Source organism: Pectinophora gossypiella, chromosome 18, assembly GCF_024362695.1.
Source record: "Pectinophora gossypiella chromosome 18, ilPecGoss1.1, whole genome shotgun sequence".
NCBI classification, from domain to species: domain Eukaryota; kingdom Metazoa; phylum Arthropoda; class Insecta; order Lepidoptera; family Gelechiidae; genus Pectinophora; species Pectinophora gossypiella.
In genome coordinates this window covers 8,155,622-8,174,596 of record NC_065421.1, presented here as the reverse complement: position 1 = coordinate 8,174,596, position 18,975 = coordinate 8,155,622, and the positions used below count along the sequence as shown (strand labels likewise).

The 18,975-nt window shown below is 37.8% G+C and overlaps 1 protein-coding gene across 1 annotated transcript; it reads left to right on the top strand.

Moving 5' to 3' along the window:
- Positions 1-2,910: 2,910 nt before the first annotated feature.
- Positions 2,911-18,692, top strand: LOC126375114 (nose resistant to fluoxetine protein 6-like). The gene is made up of 13 exons (XM_050021956.1): positions 2,911-3,529; positions 3,862-4,082; positions 5,119-5,336; positions 5,990-6,072; positions 6,800-6,981; positions 7,331-7,488; positions 8,347-8,515; positions 9,225-9,418; positions 12,146-12,293; positions 12,728-12,911; positions 13,448-13,590; positions 14,659-14,768; positions 15,287-18,692. Exons 1-13 carry the CDS (start codon positions 3,010-3,012, stop codon positions 15,420-15,422), a joined length of 2,466 nt encoding a protein of 821 aa, XP_049877913.1. The 5' UTR covers positions 2,911-3,009; the 3' UTR covers positions 15,423-18,692.
- Positions 18,693-18,975: the final 283 nt, after the last annotated feature.

The window sequence follows — 18,975 nt, the reverse complement described above, 5'->3', positions numbered from 1 at the left end:
GTGTACAATCATTAGTTTGGCTTTTAGTTTATTTTAAAAATCTTGATTTCTTATTTATTTTGTTTAAAAATAAAGTGCTTTGGGCAAAAATTGCGGTACGGCGGATTACAAAGGACCTTTAGAACATTTAATAATCTGGCGCGAAGCATTTTTGACCATTATTATGACTTTTATTCGTCTCTCTTTCCGTTTTGGTTCAAATGGGAAAATGTCAGCCAGCGAAACAAAATAAGTCAAATCTTTTGGTAAATTACTTGAAACGTATTTTTTTTTTACTATATTACCAAATGTAGACTTTTTCTTTTATTGGACTTTTTAAAAAAACTTTTTTTATATACATTTTAACAATGACAACAAGCAGAGCTTTCCCAATAACTAGTTATTAGTCAGATAAATACTTTGTGTTATTGTTTTGTGTGTTGTTAGGTGAACTTCTATATTAATACTATCTGATTTTAGATACGACGTTGGCTATAGTTTTTGCATTCGACTCAACGTTACGGCCTAAGTTTAGGTTGAATTATGGTATTGATTCATCTTGATCGTAGATGGTTACCACCCTCCAAAGATAAGCTTGCCATCTAGTGACGAAACTAGTATTTTGGCATGACGTCTGAAGAAGCTGTTAGGGAAGACAGGAGTCGGGCAGTTATACTTTGCATGTATGCCGATCACAATGTCCTGTCCCAACTCGGCCGATATAGCACAGTGCCTCACATTTCTTAAAAAAAATAAGCTTCTAAAGCGTGTATCACCATCAGGTGAGATAGTGGTCAAACGAAAACCTATTTTTGATTTATAAAAATGTGTCCAATGACGACCACGATATTACGCCTTTACCTGCATTATCGCCAGATAAAACTTTTTTCGCCAAAGTGTAGGTATCTATGAAAACTCCAGATTTTGGAGAAATCTAATTGAGTTCAAAATAGTGGTTGTAGACGTTTAATGTTATAGTAATAAACATTCTGACGATCCTTTAAATAACGCGCCTGTCATATTTTATTTTATAACAAAATAAATCAAAAATCGAGGTTTTAAAAATCCAACAACAGCCAAACTAATGGTCATACACATTTATTGTCATAGTGAACAATGTTTACAGGTATCTTCTCGATAGTTTTGACATGTGTTTTTGCTGACCGGCACTTTTCACATAGAAACTAAAACGTAAAGTCCAATAAAAGCCAAAATAATGGTCATAGACGTTTGGTGCCATAATAATAAATGGTCAAATGGATAAGTTTTAACGGGATATACCAATATTGTTTCTTGGCCGGCACTTCACATTTTCACCAAAATGTATGAAAAATACAAGTTTTTTTTTTTAATTCGAATAAAACCGAAAATATTGACGCTACAGCTTTGGTGCCATAGTAATAAATGCTCAGACGGATAAGTTCTAAGGATATTTACCATTTTTGTTAATTGGCCGGCACTTTACATTTTCACCAAAAATGTATGAAAAATACAGTTCTTTTAATTCGAATAAGACCGAAGATATTGACCCTACAGCTTTGGTGCCATAGTAATAAATACTCAGACGGATAAAATCTAACGGAATATAGCAAAATTATTTTTTGGCCGGCACTTTGACTTCTGGGCCGAAATCCGATGATCTCCTTTATACATTTTCTGGGTAAGCTCGTTCCAACGTCGATCTCTTCTTCTCCTCGTGGAAGAACGAAGTCAAGAGCAAACCCATCTTTATTAAAAAAAAATAAGATATTCAGAAAAGTACGGCTGCATTGTATTTTACCATCGAAATTTATATCGGAAAATGGAGACTTCTAAAGGTCGTAATAATAAATATTAGGTACCAGGCTAGTAAATAGCTAATAAATAGTATGCGGGCGAAATAGTACTGTATATGGTCTGAAATAGTGTCGAACGTAGAAAAGTTAATTGGTCCACATGATATCTCCAAAAAGGTATAAATAAACCATTTCAAAAGTCCAGTACCCTGCCATAATTCGCTACCACTCTACTAGGCCCGTACTAGTGTTTATTTGTTTGCTAACGCCATCTACGATTTGATTACTACAACTTTTCAAGTTACAGCATATCACTTACTTGAAGGGTTAGGGGTTGGGGTGAGAAGATTTGATAGGGTGGTTGTAGTCATAACTAATCAAAACCGCACGATGAGCTTACGAAGAAGTTCTAGCAACATGAAATAGATGGCATTACATATTACCTGTTACTTTATAAGTTGTAAGCTTATATATTTTTTGTATTGCATCATCATCTTCATCTCTCTAGCGTCGTCCCGTTTTCACAGGGTCCGTTTACCTAACCTGAACAACAGATATGTTTTTTTTTATTTAATTTTTTTTTGAATGTTTTTTTTAGATTTTTTTTATTTTACTATTTTTATTGTTAAAATTTAACAGGTCTTGTTATACTTTTTGAAAATTTTACTTAATATTAACTCAGAACCATGAGCTGAATAATCCCCCTCAGTATTCGATACGATGTCACTAACATCCTGAATTTTATTTAAGTATATTAATTACTTATAGACAAATGACAAAAACAATGGAACTCCCTCCATAACGAACCATAATGGACATTTACCAACCGGGTACCCCTGTACATACCTGTAGTAATGTCTCGTACATTTCCATTGTGGCTAGTATTAAATCATAAAAATAAATACGAATTATTGGTATTTCATTTGGTAAATTGTCTGCATTGCAACGTTAGGAAACTTGTAAAGAAAAAAAAATATAGAATAATAGTTGATACTCTTATAATTAAATTATAAATATCCTTTACGTAGGTACTCATACCGATGCAATTAAAATTACAAATCTAATTAATGCGGTTAAGAAAAAAATATGTTCCATTATACAGCAACCACTTTATAGTACTACTGTGCAGCTTAGAATATTCTACGCTGTACTTAGGAACAGACGTACCTGTAAACAACTCATAATAATCAATTTAAAACAATGGCTCTAATTAATAATGATCGCCTGACTAAGATTGTGTAAGAGCTAGGTTATAATGAAAAACTTTGTACCAAAGCCTCAGTGCATTTTTCTCGTTGCCGCCATGGAGCGTGCCCTCATCTTCTTAATACTTGTGAGCACAACAGTCGGTCACGTGACGACAAGTCAGGAAACGACCACAGTAGAGGTTAAAGATATAGCGAATCAATTTGACAAGTATGAATTGCCAAAATCAAATATCAACCCGGAAGTGCAACAAACTACGTCGCACAGTGACACGAAAAATGCACCCACAAATAGGGATTTTAGTGAAAATGTATATAACACTGACTCGATACAACAAAACGGATTGCGGTTACCAGGGATCCAAGCAAATGAAGCTCTGGAAAATGAGAAGAATAATTTGCGCCGGAAATTAAGTGAGAACGCAAGATACGACGCGCCAAGCGTTTACTTAGAAGATGTGATATACGCGTTGAAGAGTCAGAATTGGACGACTGAGGAAAAGCCCTGCCTGAACGCCACTCTACACTTGCTTCGCAGTTTGCAAAACTTCACACTCTGGTCTGTTTGGAGTGAGTAGTAAATACTTTATAGTTAGGATCGAGAGAAAAACTGTCCTTGTTGCTTGCCTTTTCAGGATTATGGCAGTTATGGACTCTCTAATTTTTATTTTTATGACTTCATTAAATGCCAAAATACAAAAAGAGTTACAGGTTTGCCTTTTAATAACTGTATTAAGTACCCCTATAATAATGATTAAGTTTTGCTTTCACAACTTTGATGAGCTTTGTGCGAATGTATGTACTTAGTTAAAAGGATACTACTTCATATACATGTACATACTTCTTACGAAACTACGATGATCGCAACCAATCTACTAATACCAGCCACTTTTTTTTTTCAGACTGGGATTCCGTGTCATCTCAACCTCAGGGTTTATTATTCGGCAATCGCTACGAGTTAGGTAACTTCGATGAATGTATGAACACGCCCTGGGCCTCGACACACCCAGAAATAAGGACCCAATATTGTTTGGCTGAGGTCGTATTGGAAACTGATAAACCTGTGAAAAGACGAATCGACAAGCCTCTTGAACCTTACGAGTCTGCTTTGGATTATATCATGGTAAGTAATAATCTAAGTGTAAATGGTCGGCAACGATTGGGTGAAAGTAAAAAGAAAACTAAACGAATATCACTGTTTACTAAATAAAATTAAAGGAAAAGGAAAATACATAAATAAAAACTGAAATAAAAATACTTAATAACAACGATCGTTCTTAATCAAAGCGAAAAATTAAAAAAAAAAGACAAAAGACAATCAAAGAAGAATAAAAAATATAAATTCTTATAAACTAAGGAGTTTGTATAAATTTATAAAAAGTATACAAGCGATATAAAAACGTTCGTGCGTCGTTTACACGTAAATTAGCTTTACTTTTCAAAGCTGAGCACCACTCGCAAGGTCCCTAGTACTGACTCTGTCGGTGTTGCCCATACTGTTACCAGTTTTCCCTTTTTATACAGCGCGTATCGCTATCGGTTCCTTTAGGGCAAAGTGACATAATATTATACATGATTTGTTTGATGCCTCACACATAATCTATCAAAGCCGTGATCTTAGCCCTGAGGGCGTTGGGTTCGCGCCCACCTGGGCACCCTCACGCATGTGTCTTAAATTTTATCCCGAGGCAAAATGACGCCTTCCCGTCGTTAACGAAAGTCCTCTGCTGATGCAAATCATTAAGTATGCATCAGTGCCCATTTGTCTCTTCACTTTCACAATGATGTGTTCCGGGGTTTCACTACCAAAAAATCTGATAACAGAAAATACGAATATTGTGAGCTGACAGGGGGCTGAAAAAGGCCACATCAAAGCAATTCATGTAAAAAAAGCAATATTGCTATTTGACATCTCTTAACATTGCACTTAATTTTGCAACCTCGCAAGTAAGTACATTGTTACTAACAAATTATGGATTGTATACTTGTATTCTCCGAAATAAATGGTATTGAATTGAATTGAATTGAATTGAATAAGCGCAAATGTCAAATTGCAATAGTGTTGTTTAGATGCTTCTATGTAACTTTTTTACCCCCTGTTTGTAATAATTTATCTGAAAGATTGAAACCGATGAAAGACGGTTTTTTTCCCAAACCAGAGGAACAAATCAAGCATCCACCGTCCGTTGAACGAGTTGAGCTGGGGTGGTTGCGTGCCAGTGTCATGCGGGCCGCGCGCCGTTGAGCGGTTGATGGCGACGCTGCTCGCGCGCAGCCACCTAGGCGTAGCCGGCATGCGCGCACGCATCGCCGTTACCGAGCCCTGTCAGAGGCAAGATCAACCCCGGCAATTTGACGCGCTCTTCTATTCATTTTTGTAAGTTTTTTCCATTAAAGATTTCTTCATAAACAGTCAGGTAATGCGGTCTACTTTGATAGGCGTGATTGATGAATGAATGCTTTTGTAAATAAAAAATATAGAAGAAGAAAGAGATTGGAAGGGCCAAGTGAGTGCGAAACGTGCGCCATACAACTATGGGCGAATAGTTCATATACTTCAAATTTGCACTCCCCTCGTCCGCGAACTTTACGACTCACGGAGCTCCGCGTAAATATATTAAAATTTCGTCTTGTGTATTATAATAGCCTGCAGGGCAATTAGTTAAACATCAACTATCATGCAAGGAGATCCCTATCCTTATCGCTGGAAAGCTAAAAATCTTACTATGATTGACTATTTATCAGAAAATACTTTTTTATGCACTACCTTATGAATATACATTTCCGGTAAAGTGGCTATAGAATTTGAGAAACAGTATAGCTATCGTAGTTATCTGTTTGCAGAACTAGTAGTAAAAGAGAGTGGGGTTGAACCGCGACAGCGGTGTTCATAAAAATATCCGCATTAGAACCTTTTCAACCTCTATCTTCTATTCCGTGTCTGAAATATATTAAATTATTAAATAAGCCTTAATATAGCTTGAAAACTAGTTAGTAATGTATGAATTAAACTGAAACATGTTTTTGCAGGATTTTTGCTCTCATTTTGGTGTCTGTGTCGTTGATATGCACCTACCTTAACTGCAAGAGGAAACCTGAAATTCGTAGCCTTAGTAAGTGTAATTTATTATTCACATATATCTATGAAAAAATCAAAAGGAATTAAATGTCAGAATAATGAAAGAATATTGATAGAGCGCTTTATGTACCTACTTGAAAACGGATCAAGATTGGTAAAACTTGTAGACTAAGGACTGTTTTCATCACGTGCTGATAATACCCTCGGTGTTCCAGTGGTTACGCGATGAGCTCACAATCCCGGCTTGAAACCCATATCAATATCACATAAATCACTTTGTTAGGATAACATAACATGAAATATGAGACCGCCGAATCTGTTTCTCTTATCACTTTTGTAATTGTTTTTAGTGTTATATTTATAAATGAAATAAAGCGTTTTTGTAAGTATTGTATTGTATGATATGACATGACACAAATACTTTATTGCATTAATACAAAATCCAAAAGCAGACGTTAGGCAGGCTACTATTTACTAAAGTATGTTACGTTACATGAGCCATTTCAGAGGTTATTGGCGGCTCAATATTAACCCTGACACGAGGTTAATGAGATCTGTCATTGACTCCACAACTCACACGAGAAAAGAAGATCACTTGCTGATAACTAAACTGACCATATTATCGACCGGAAAAGTGTAATAGCAGAACCTAGGTACTACTATTTGACAGATATGTTCTGTATAGGTTATCACACAGAAGCAAGCCTTTTGCTGCCGTTGCCTGCGAAACCCATATCTAATAAAAAGCGTATTTATTACAGAGAACAATATAATCAAAGCTTTCTGCTTGAAAGAGAATACGAAGAGCCTTCTACAAATGAAGAAGGAAGGTGCCGAGGTTCTGTACGGGATCAGATTCCTGACGATAGTGTTCATAGTGATGGACCATCAGGTCGGGATATTCAATGCTGGACCAATCATCAACGGATTACAAGTTGACCAAGTAAGTGTCTAATGAATCAACATCGTCATTATTCCGTTTTTTACGGGGTCCGCGTACCTAATCTGAAGATTTGGCAGGTCTGGCTATTTACAGAAGCGATTGCCTTGTCTGACCTAACGAATCAACATCATTACGGGATGATATTAGCCATAGAGGCGGCCAATCAGCTTGCGACAACAAACTTCAGGACCTCAATACCGACCCTGTCTGGGTGGTCGACGATTTCCCTCATTCAGCGCTTATCGCTAATCAGCTCACTGCAGTCGATTAATCTTCTCAAACGACGCCCTGAGCCGAAGTTCACACGAAAGACGACGAAGAACGGTAATAATAGTATGTTTTGTTTCAGGCGGCCCTTAGTGTGGCAGGCATGTTCGTGCTACACGACGACCTCTTCGTAGATACATTCTTTGTCCTTTCTGGTTTCCTAGTAGCAAATGGCTTCGTAAGGATCAAAGACAAACCTCTGTTCAACCCCATTCTGCTGGTCATTAAACGTTATATACGGTAAGGAATGAGAAACATTTTCAAACCAATATACTTACCTTAAATATACAGGGTGTTGTGTCACCGTAATTATAACTTAGGGGTATGATTAGGACCATGATTCTTTCATTGGAATTTCCTGTCCGAAGAATAATGAAAATTGTAGTGCTTTTTATTTATTTTCAGTTCCATACTTTTGCGATGGAAAATTCCACTTGAAGCAGAATCATTATTAGCTGAATCATCCCCCTCAGTATTCGGTATGATGTCAACACTATGTATAATTTAAAATGCACCACAAAAGATTTAAAATTGTTTTAAAAATCTTATATACAAAATTATGCCCGATGAATTATGATCGATTTGGGCGATGGGTTGAATGAACGATGTCCATCTTAAAACTAATATTAGAAATAAGGCATGACTGAATGCATAAGGGCAACGCAGCGAGGGTCATGGGCACGATTGGGCACGGCTCGCTTTGCGGTAGGCTTTTTGATTCGAGCTAAATTTATTTTCATATTATTAGTTTGACGATTTGTTTAAATTGGTCTAATATATTCGTAATGTACATTAAAGATGTGTATACCTAACTGAAATGAAATTATTAAAACTGACTGCATTTATATTATTTGTGACGATCTTCTCGGTAGCACAGTTGGCTTGACCATTAATACGGCGCAGGCGATATGGCTCACCACCTATCACGTTGCTAACACAAAGCTCGGCGAGGTGTGGATACTTAGTTCATTTTGCAATGATTGTACCTCTGACTACCCCAATTGGGATATAGTCGTGAGCTTATGTTCTTCTTCTATCGTGTGGGTTATGAGGTGAATTACCAACCTGATAGTGAGCTTATGTTATGTTATTTTTCAGGTTGGCAGTAGCATTTGCGATAATGATATTCTTCTACGCGGCCTGGTATCCGTACATGGGATCCGGTCCGGTGTGGAACCGCTCTATAGTTGCCGAGAGCGACCCTTGTAAGAAGAACTGGTGGCTTAGTCTGTTGATGGTCAGCAATTACGTTGACAGTGAGAATATGGTGAGTGATTTGATAGAGAATGTTGTAGGTATTTTCGGTACTTATTGATTTAATTTTCTTAATTTTCAAATTAAAATAACTATCTAGTATGTATACTACCTATCACGTTATTGGTCTAAATGAAAGCGCGGTGAGGTGTGGCTTCTCACCTCTCTCCTACCTACCTCAGACTACCCTAAGTGGGATAAAATAACTTAAAAAGCTTCGGTTTATTTAATTATATTTTATATTTATTATTTGACTGTTCATTTTCCAATATCAAGCTCATTAAAAAATCCTATAGTACAGTAACACTACGGCGCCATTTTTGGAATTAAAATAAGTTTTACAAAACCTCTGATGACCCCAATTGAATATATAAATTGATAAAAATATAATGAAAAACATTTTATTTCCGCTACACGTATATACACACGTATATTTTCGACCTTAGTAGTATCCTGTAGTGAAAAACTAAAACCTCGATTTCTTTGAATTTATTAATTTTAGTCCCTATTTCCCGCTAGGGTAAGCAGAGACTATCAAATTCAATTTGCTTCGATCCTGACATATTATTATTGCGTCCACATTCATCCACCGCTTCATAATAGTTCCGGTTCAGTATAGATCGTACTAAACATTAATTACAAAGCTTTGGTTTGTTTACGTGGTTTTCAGGCGACAATAAAACCAAAACTTCGACTACACTAATAAGCCCATTCTTTTCCAGTGCATAGTAACATCGTGGTACATCCCTTGCGACTTCCACTTTTTCGTGGTGGCAGTGCTATTATTCTGGTTGTACAAGCACTGTCCTCGGCTAGCACTCACTTGCACAGGAGTGCTCACTGTGGGCTCGGTGCTAGCCCCTGGCATCATCAACTATTTGAGGGAGCTGCCTGCCGTACAGCTGTTTACGTATGAGTAAGTAGTTTCGCTTATAATCTAGCAACATCATCATCAATTTAAGAGCACACGCTCTTGTCGGTGTAGCATTTTCCATTCCAGTCTATCAAAGGCCAATTCCTTGACTTCCCTATAAAACACGACGTTAACCTTTTCTTTAATCTGTTCCATGTAAGCTCTTCTTGGTCTTCTCTTTCTTCTCTGCAACATCACGCGACTGTTTTTTGACGTGACTTATTGTAAGTTTGCCTCAGACGCCATTAGTTACTTCGCCGGAGAAATGGGGCGCTGATGGCTTTTACCCGATGCAAAAATTTAAGACGATAGGCCTGAGGGTGCTCAGTGCTAAGCGACTAATTCAAGACCTGTTGTTAATAGTAATAATGTTATTAAAATGATGCTTCACCTTATCCATCTTATCTCAGTTAAGTTTATTTTAAAATACTATGTGTAATTATTAGTTACTTACTTAATTCATTTTTTTATAAACATAAAGTGATCCTCCTCTTCTTTATTTAAGAGCTGAGCTCTTGTCGGTGTAATAATCGCCAATCCTCTCGTCTTCCCGCCAAATCCTTCAGCTCCTGATACGATACGACCTGCACCTTCTCTTCAATACCCGAGAGAGGAAGGGGTAGACCTAGGAGAATATAAAGTGATATTATATCATAATTTAATGATAAAAACTTTATAAAACCATTTTCATCATTAAACGAAAAGGGTTCGTGCGTAAATATAAATTAAATTAAACAAACGATTCTACAATCAACATATAATTTATCGAGATGTAACAGAGACAAGCATTAACTGCCTATAAACTTGGTTATTTATGGACAGGAAATAATTAATGCTAATGCCTTTATTCAAAAGCAACTGTAAGTTAAATTGTCTATAATTGATCATCTGCGGTTTGTATTTCATCATTATTTCATTGTACATTTATATACTGGCTCTAAGTGAATCATGTTCTACACCTTCATAATAAAAATGCCTATTAATTTCTTAGCCACACTTAAGTATATTAATCGTAATCTGCGGCTTCCACTTAGCTGCTGCCTATGCAGCATAATCTAACAAAATCCTTCAAGCTCACCAGGGTAATGGACCCCACTTTGTACAACAGACTCCCAGAGGATGTCACGTCGGCTTCCTCGCTCACTTGCTTTAAAAGCAAAGTCAAACGATGCCTTATCAAGCACACATTCTACTCTTATAAGGAGCTTATTAATTAAAAAATATATAATTTGTATTATGTATTGTTATGTGTACTTCATCATCATCAGCCCATTAACGTCCCCACTGCTGGGGCACGGGCCTTCCCTATGGATGGATAGGGAGATCGGGCCTTAAACCATCACGCGGGCCCAGTGCGGATTGATGGTTATTAACGACTGCTAATGCAGCCGGGACCAACGACTTAACGTGCCTTCCGAAGCACGGAGGAGCTCGAGATGAAAACTTTTTTTTTGTGGTCACAAATGCTGTTGTAGATTTGTCACAAATGCTACTTGGCCGTACAAATCGGGATCGCTGAGGGCTAAAATTTAAGACACCAGGCCCGACCCTATGCGTTGAATGACGGAATTGTTCCACCATCATCCATGGCATTGGCATACAACAACAATGCGGCGACGGAAGTCACGCGATAGTGTTGTTGACTGAATAAAAAAATGTTGCGTCACTAAAACGTGGAAAATTACCTATCACGGAAAAATTCTCGTAGGTCATACCCACGTGGATTGACAAATTACGCGTATTTATAGAACAATAATATATGCAAAAGCAATCTTGCGGTTATCTTTAAGTATTAGTGGAAGCTCTCCTTGAAATGGTTAAATATAGAATATATTTGGCTTTACATAACAACATAAGAGTAGCCTATATAAGTCCCACTGCTGGGCACAGGCCTCCCCTCACTCAACCAGAGGGGGTATGGAGCATCTAACACGCTGCTCCATTGCAGGTTGGTGGAGGTCTTTTTACGGCTAATAGCCGGGACCAATGACTTAATGTGCCCTCCGAAGCACGGAATCATTATTTGGCTTTACCTCTATATAATCAAAGCCTAAAGTTTAAAACAATGAGATACTGCTCCGCCGCGCATCAATACGTATCGGGCGCCGACCTCGCCCTCTGGGTTTTTACTTTCGACTGGTCTCGTTCGCACTTACGTATTAAGCGACACCCATACACTGATTTGTGCATGGAGTGTTCGGGGTGCAGGTACCTTTAGCAAAATTTTGTTCGTCTACTGACCATAATGACTTTGAGGAATGGAAAACCCATCCCTGAGGTCGCAAATTTCAATATCGAATGCAGTAGTAAGTTCTCTTAAAACCTACAGAGCGATAAATGACGTTCTAGAGATCTGATACACTTTTTTCTCAAGAGTTTTTAAATGTCGCGACAGAGAGTCGAATACACCAGGGCCTCCAGCAGACAGGAGGAGAGTAACCGTAGCGTTATTTCTCGTTACAAAATAAGCCTGCTATAAGATTCACCCTCTATCCCTCTATCTTGAGTCATGGACTCGTGGGAACGCCATGGTTAGACAACATCAAGGAGTGGACTAAAGTGTCGGTGTTTGAAGAACTATTCCGTATGGCCAAACACAAATTCCATGAGCTGATCGCCAACCTCCATTAATAGAGGGGCACGACAAGAAGAAGATCCATCCTCACAAACTGTCGTGTTTATAATTATTATGTACTCGTATTTTGCTTTATATACTCGTATTTTTGTCAGTTTCGTAAAGAACCCTCGTGCCAGCGAGCAGTTCCACGTGGTGTACATCAAGAGTCACACGCGAGCCACGGCCTACATCGTCGGCATCGTCGCTGGATGCGTCTTCACTCACTACAGGGACACTGGCGACTGGAAGAGGATCTCTAAGGTGAGTCCATCTTACTCTTTTTCTTGCTGAACATCAAGAGTCTCACAGGACCCACGGCATAGGAAAAGTTTTGAACTGGTTGAAAAGAAGAAAAAATCTACGACACAATACAAGTTGGGTCGATAATACGTAGACTCTGAAGAAGAAGGGTTGTATATTTACATACTAGTGCTTCTTATACTAGTGCAAAAAATATCGTCTTTGGAAACACTTGTTTCGACTTTGATTTGACCATGATTATTATCTATTCTCACGACTATTATGCAATGGACTAGCCAGAGATACATCCATTGCAAGATGAACTATGTACCCACACCTCAACGAGCTATCTATTAGACTAACGTGATAGGTGGTGGTGGTGATAGAACTAAAATACATATAATTTTGTATATCTCGTAACCCTACATTGATCATGAACTTTTTTGTTTTTTTAGAAGTGGTCGGTGATAGGAACAGTAGCAGGTTTCTTCACGATGACAGCGGTAATGCTGGTGGGCGCGACGTACTTGTGGCGCAGCTATCATCCGGTAGAGGGCGCGCTGTACGCGGCTCTCAACCGGCCCATCTGGGCGTGTGGAGTTATACTCATTATCCTGTGCTGCTGTCTGGGGCGCGTGCGTGAGTACATAAACATAAGCTCACAACTATATCCCAATTAACTTAGTACCCACACCTCAGCGAGCTTTCTGTTAGGCCAACGTGAGGTGAGCCGTATCGCCGTCTATAATGGCCGAGCCAACTGTGCTAGTTTCGTCATCTATCTTGTGGGTTGTGAGGCGGATTACCAATCTCATCAACCCTCATCAATCCTGGTTTACTATTGAGCCGCCAAAGACCCCTGACATAACTCATGACTGTGCTAGTGAAAACTGTACTTAACATAAATTAATAGCTCATTGGTTCAAGTACGGGGATTCGAACCGGCGCTCCCCGATTGAAAGCAAGCCACAGGACGATCAGGTATACGACACTAGGGTTGATGAGGTTGGTATACCACCTCACAGCCTACACGGTAGAAGAAGATTGCGAATATTGCAATAATGGTAAGAAACATCCTGATGCGTTTTGTACCAAAAGTGACCTGGTAGAAAACATTTATTCTACAAATAATCGAGGGTAGATTTGATAAGTCTAAGAATCTGGGTTAATTTCAGCGTACGTGGAAGAGTTCCTGACCTGGTACCCGTGGGTGCCCCTCAGTCGGCTGTCGTATGGCCTATACCTGACGCACACCGTCTTAATCACGCGCAACGTCATGGTCACCCGGAGTCCACAACAGAACGACTATCTTAACTTGGTGAGTATTTGATGCTAAATTTGATATCTGAGTCCTCTGACGAAGATCTTCTTCTTCCATCGTGTGGGTTGTGAGGTGGATTACCAACCTCATCAACCCTGGTCTCAGGGTTACTATTGAGCCGCCAAAGGCCCCTGTCATGGCTCATGTAACGACTACTTACATCAGTAAGTAGTAACCGGAAGCAACAGCTTAACGTGCCTTCCGAAGCATGGATCATTTTACTTTCGGACAATCAAGTGATCTGCCTGTAATGTCCTAACCAAACTAGGGAAGGGACCACAAAGTATTTTTTTGTGCTATGTGACGTTCTCCAATGTGTGTCGAACCCGGGACCTCCGGATCGTGAGCCCAACCCTCAACCACTGGACCACGGAGGTCGTCATGAAGATGTCAGTATGGTACTCCGAAATACCCTTCAGCAAATATGAGGATTTTCCGATAACACTCTTCTCCGACGGTTAGTTGAAAGAAAAAATACTTAGCCGAGAAATCATAGCAGACGGAATGTATTGACTTTTAGAATTTTTGATCCCGCCAAGTAGCGAATGCCATTCAAGGTAAATCTATAATAAGTCTTCAAAAAATATATAAAACTGCGTTCACTTTTGCATAGATCTGTTCGGTTTTTTTTTTTGAACGCGTGACTCGGGTGCAATGCTGAGGAAAAAATAAAATTATTTACGACATCACATTAAAAATCTCAAAAATAACAGTATTTCTCCATTATTTAATAGATATTATTATACATAATAAACCTTCCCCTTAAATCACTCACATAACATAAATAGCTTATTATGTCCCACTGCTGGGCACAGGCCTCCTCTCAATCAACCGGAGAGGGTATGGAGCATACTCCACCACGCTGCTCCACTGCGGGTTGGTGGAGGTGTTTTTACGGCTAATAGCCGGGACCAACGGCTTAACGTGGCGTGGTTAAATCACTCTATCTATTAAAAAAACCGCATCAAAATCCGTTGCGTAGTTTTAAAGATTTAAGCGTAAGTACATATAGGGACAGAAAAAGCGACTTTGTTTTATACTATGTAGTGATTCATCTCCTTCTAGCTGACGTCAGCAGCCGGGGTGGTGGTACTTGGGTGTGCAGCAGCGCTCATCATATGGCTTTTTGCTGAAGCACCCATCAATAATCTATTTACTGTGCTTGTCAACTCACGGTATGTTTTTTTAAATTTTTAATGAAAATAGTTCGACCACAATCTCACCTGCTGATTCGTAATTATATGGGAGATTTGTGCCCGGTTAATGCTGATTGGCAAAGAGTGGGTGTCATCATCATCAGTCCATAAAAGTCCCCACTGCTGGGGCACGGGCCTTAACGTGCCTTCCGAAGCACGGAGGAGCTCGAGATGAAACTTTTTTTTGTGGTCACCCATCCTATGACCGGCCTTTGCGAAAGTTGCTTAACTTCAACAATCGCAGACCGATCGCGTTTACCGCTGCGCCACCGAGCTCCTCGCCCGGTTATAATGCTAATGGCAAAGAGTGGGTGTACTATTCACCTATGCCTACCCCTTAGATGATTCAGGCGTGATGCTATGTTATGTTATGCTTCTAGTGACTCTGTTCACTCCTTTAATGTGTGTCTTCAAAACTATATTCATTAAAAACTATTATTTTTTCTTATTAGCAGCATACCTAGCGGGCTCTAATATTTAATTATTTTATCTTTCAGAATGAAAAGTCTGACGCCGAAAGACGAACCCAAGGAACCTCAGCCCAAGGTTGCCGCAGTCATCGCAAGACCTGGGCACAGTGGTCATCTACACTCCAACCTTCCTGTCACCATTGAAATATCTTCCAAAATGTAGTTTTATTATTCATAGTATAGATAGTGAATATATAGTTTTTATTTTTATACTAAACTAAACCAATATATTATCATAATAGGCTACTTAAAACACATAATAACGGGTTCTTACCGTGTTTAAAGTAGGGATATGAGACCCCCGATATTTCGACACTGTTGCAAGTGCCCTTATGTGTTTTAATTGTGTATTTTAATTATGATAATAACCGCGTAAACTTAAAACAATGTATAATAGGCTACTTGACAACCTAGTCAAATGAGATAATTTTACGAAACGTCAAAACGAAAGTTTTCTTTGGAGTTTGTATGGAAATTCTGTCATGTGACGTCATTAATAATTTGTGCCCTAACACCTGCACTATTAAAGACCTTTACGAAGCCACTGACAATGCCGTAAGCGTGGCCAATTATTGGTCAGCAAAAATTTAGTATCGATCGCCATCGACTCGCAAAGAAGAAGATTAATAATTTCAAACGTCGCAGCGCACTCATTGTTATTTAATTAATTCATGAATAAAATTCGAAAATAAGTCGAAAAGTAAAATGAGATTGATTTTGATCATCTTAGACTGTCTTCTATTTCTAGATTAGCATTTAATAATTTATCTTTGACCCAGTCAAATACCCTATTAGGGGTCCGTACCTAAATAGTAAAAAAAAAGGAAACCCTTATGGTGAGACCATGTATGTCTGTCACAAAAACTAATCTCCGGAACTATTACATGAAGTTTGGAATTGTTTTTTACAGTGATTGCCTAAGAATATTGCAAAAAAAAAATAGAACAGGGGGTGAAAAAGGGTTATATTTTATTTTATGACGGTACCTAGATGAAGTGAGGTATCATTATGAAATGGCTTTGTTTGCACATTATAAAACATTTTCTTTTTCTTTTAAACCGCAAGCCTCATTGCTAGGTACCAATCTTCAAATTCAAATTCAAAATATCTTTATTCAGTAGGTGACATACCTTGTTACACTTTGAATCGTCAATTTTTATATAACGAACGTCTCATCCACCTAAAACTACTGCAGCTTCTCTCAACATGTATAGCCTGAATCTCTCCCAGGCAAACTTTGGCACAGTAGTTGAGCCGTTTATTTTTGGGTGGTGCACTGTTATGAAGTTTTCTGGACACGGAACTCTCGAGTTTGCGAGTCGGGTTTGCAGTTGCTCGGTTTTTATTTCTGTTATGTGTGTCCTTAATTTCCAATCAGGAATATTCGTTTTGTTTTACATAAACTGCCTATATACGTCCCACTGCCGGGCACAGGCCTCCCCTCAATCAACCGGAGGGGGTATGGAGCATACTCCACCACGCTGCTCCAGTACGGGTTGGTGGAGGTGTTTTTACGGCCAATAGCCGGGACCAACGGCTTAACGTGCCCTCCGAAGCACGGAATCATCTTACTTTTTCGGACAATCAGGTGACTCAAGCCTGAAAAGTCCTTACCAAACAAAGGACAGTCTCACACAGTGATTTCGACAATGTCCCCATCGGGAATCGAACCCGGACCTCCAGATCGTGAGCGTAACGCTCTAACCACTAGACCAAGGAGGCTGGCGTTTTGTTTTATATTGTAGTAATGTAGGTAATCAATGAGGGACCTTCCAGGCTACATTCCCCCAGAAAATGTAGATGGCGCTGTTCAGTGTTGCCTTTATTTAACGTTTTAACTTCATTGGTACGCTGAGCACACATGTCATGGGCTGGGATCTAGTTCAAAACATTCTCATTTTGTACCTATTTTTAGTGTTGTAATGCCAACCTGTTTTGTGAGCCAAATAAATAAAATAAAATTGGTAACAGACATATATTATGATCTTTTATCTTTGTTTTTGGGTATAAATAATGATCGTTGTTATTATACCCAGGCACGACACTTCTTCCACCCATCATATATTATGAGCACATTAAAGAAATGCAATATAGGTAGCAACATAATTCTAAACGTGATCCAAATATCAAGCAACAATTATTTTATATGTGTCTCTGCCACTAAATTATTTAAAATATATTTTAAAAGAGAAAATAGGTAATTATTACTTAAAATTTGTACAGAGCTATCTATTATTTTTTTCGGGGAACGTAACCTGAAAAATTCCTCATTATACTATAAGCTTCAGTATAATGTATTATGTAGTTATTGTACATAATTAATTGTTATTTTTGTATAGTTTTAAGGTACAATCCTTGCTTTAATTAGTTCTGGGATGGGAACTAAACATTGGAGCATGTAAAAAAAGAGATGATTTTCAACAATGTTGCTATAATAACTTGTCGACACTAGAGGATATTAATTGTCGAGTGACATTTGTCCACGGACACATGGGGCGATACGACAATGTCGCCAGACTTCGCTCGACGATTACCTCTCTCCAACTATATGGCAAAGGAGTTAGGATGCCGTTATTAGTAGAGTCAATGAAGGGTTCCACTTATTATTTACTAAGGACAAGTGTTCACAATTGCAACATAAAAATACCTTTAAAAAACAGGTTATAAAAAAATTCTTTACTTTTTAATTAATTTTATATTCATCGGTTTACCTCTTATTGTCAGACGTTTTATTAATTAAGTCAGAAAACCTTGTGTAATTATATAAAGTGAATTATATATGCGAAGTGGCAAAACAATCAGCGTTTTTACTATGGTCTTCAAGTGGTGAAACTAATCAAACCACACTCATTGTGACAACAAGTCCGATTTTAAAAATCTCCGAATTAAAAAAAGTCCGATCTTAAAAAACTTATTATAAGATTAATTATTACCTAAATGATAAAAATGTGTGGTATTAAATGTGTTCCTCTAGTTATTAAATAACTTGTAATGTATTCCCTCATTGATTTAAAAGATGTATTGCTGTTGCAGTTTCTTGTCATTTCTTCTCCTCAATCATAACACCTTGCGAAATGACGTACTTAAATTCAAAAATGTTACATTGACCTTCAACAAGGTTATGCATGATAATTACGTAGAATAAATGATTCTGATTTCTGATTACTTTGATGATTTTTCTTTTGTAGGGGTAGTTTTTTTATTACTTATTTTAAGTTTCTGATTTTAAATAATATAAAAAAACTGCCTTTATATAGGAAAATATAAAGCCTTGTCCTTGGAATAAGAAGTTAGAAAGCTCTTGCTTCATTGACTTGACTATCGCCCGATATATCCGCGGACATATCTTTTGACAAAATGTCGATTATGTGGACACAGTTTTAGATATTTTATATTATTAATATAAGAAAATAAAGAGATTCATTTTCCAATACATTTTTATTTTAGTTAAAATTAAAACTGCTTCTCTTCGTGTGTTATTTATTATTACATATTAAATAGTTCTAAATTCTATTTACGAATCGCGTTGATGTCTTTTGCTTGAAAAATGAGCGCCTTCAAAAGACATCAACGATTTTTTAAAATTAATTTTATAAAATAAATCTTAGATTACAGATTTACCTAAGTCAGTTGATCTCTTGAAATATTTTCATTATTAAACATTGAAACAATATATTTAATGAGCTATTTATTATTGATTTGAAAAGTTTTAAAGT

What these genes read in the sequence shown, in the direction of transcription:
- LOC126375114 (XM_050021956.1), top strand. Translation starts at nt 3,010, where the DNA reads ATGAAAAACTTTGTACCAAAGCCTCAGTGCATTTTTCTCGTTGCCGCC. An exon ending in CTGCTTTGGATTATATCATG is followed by an intron (nt 4,083 to 5,118) that starts GTAAGTAATAAT and finishes TTCCCAAACCAG; the next exon opens with AGGAACAAATCAAGCATCCA. An exon ending in ACGTTGACAGTGAGAATATG is followed by an intron (nt 8,516 to 9,224) that starts GTGAGTGATTTG and finishes ATTCTTTTCCAG; the next exon opens with TGCATAGTAACATCGTGGTA.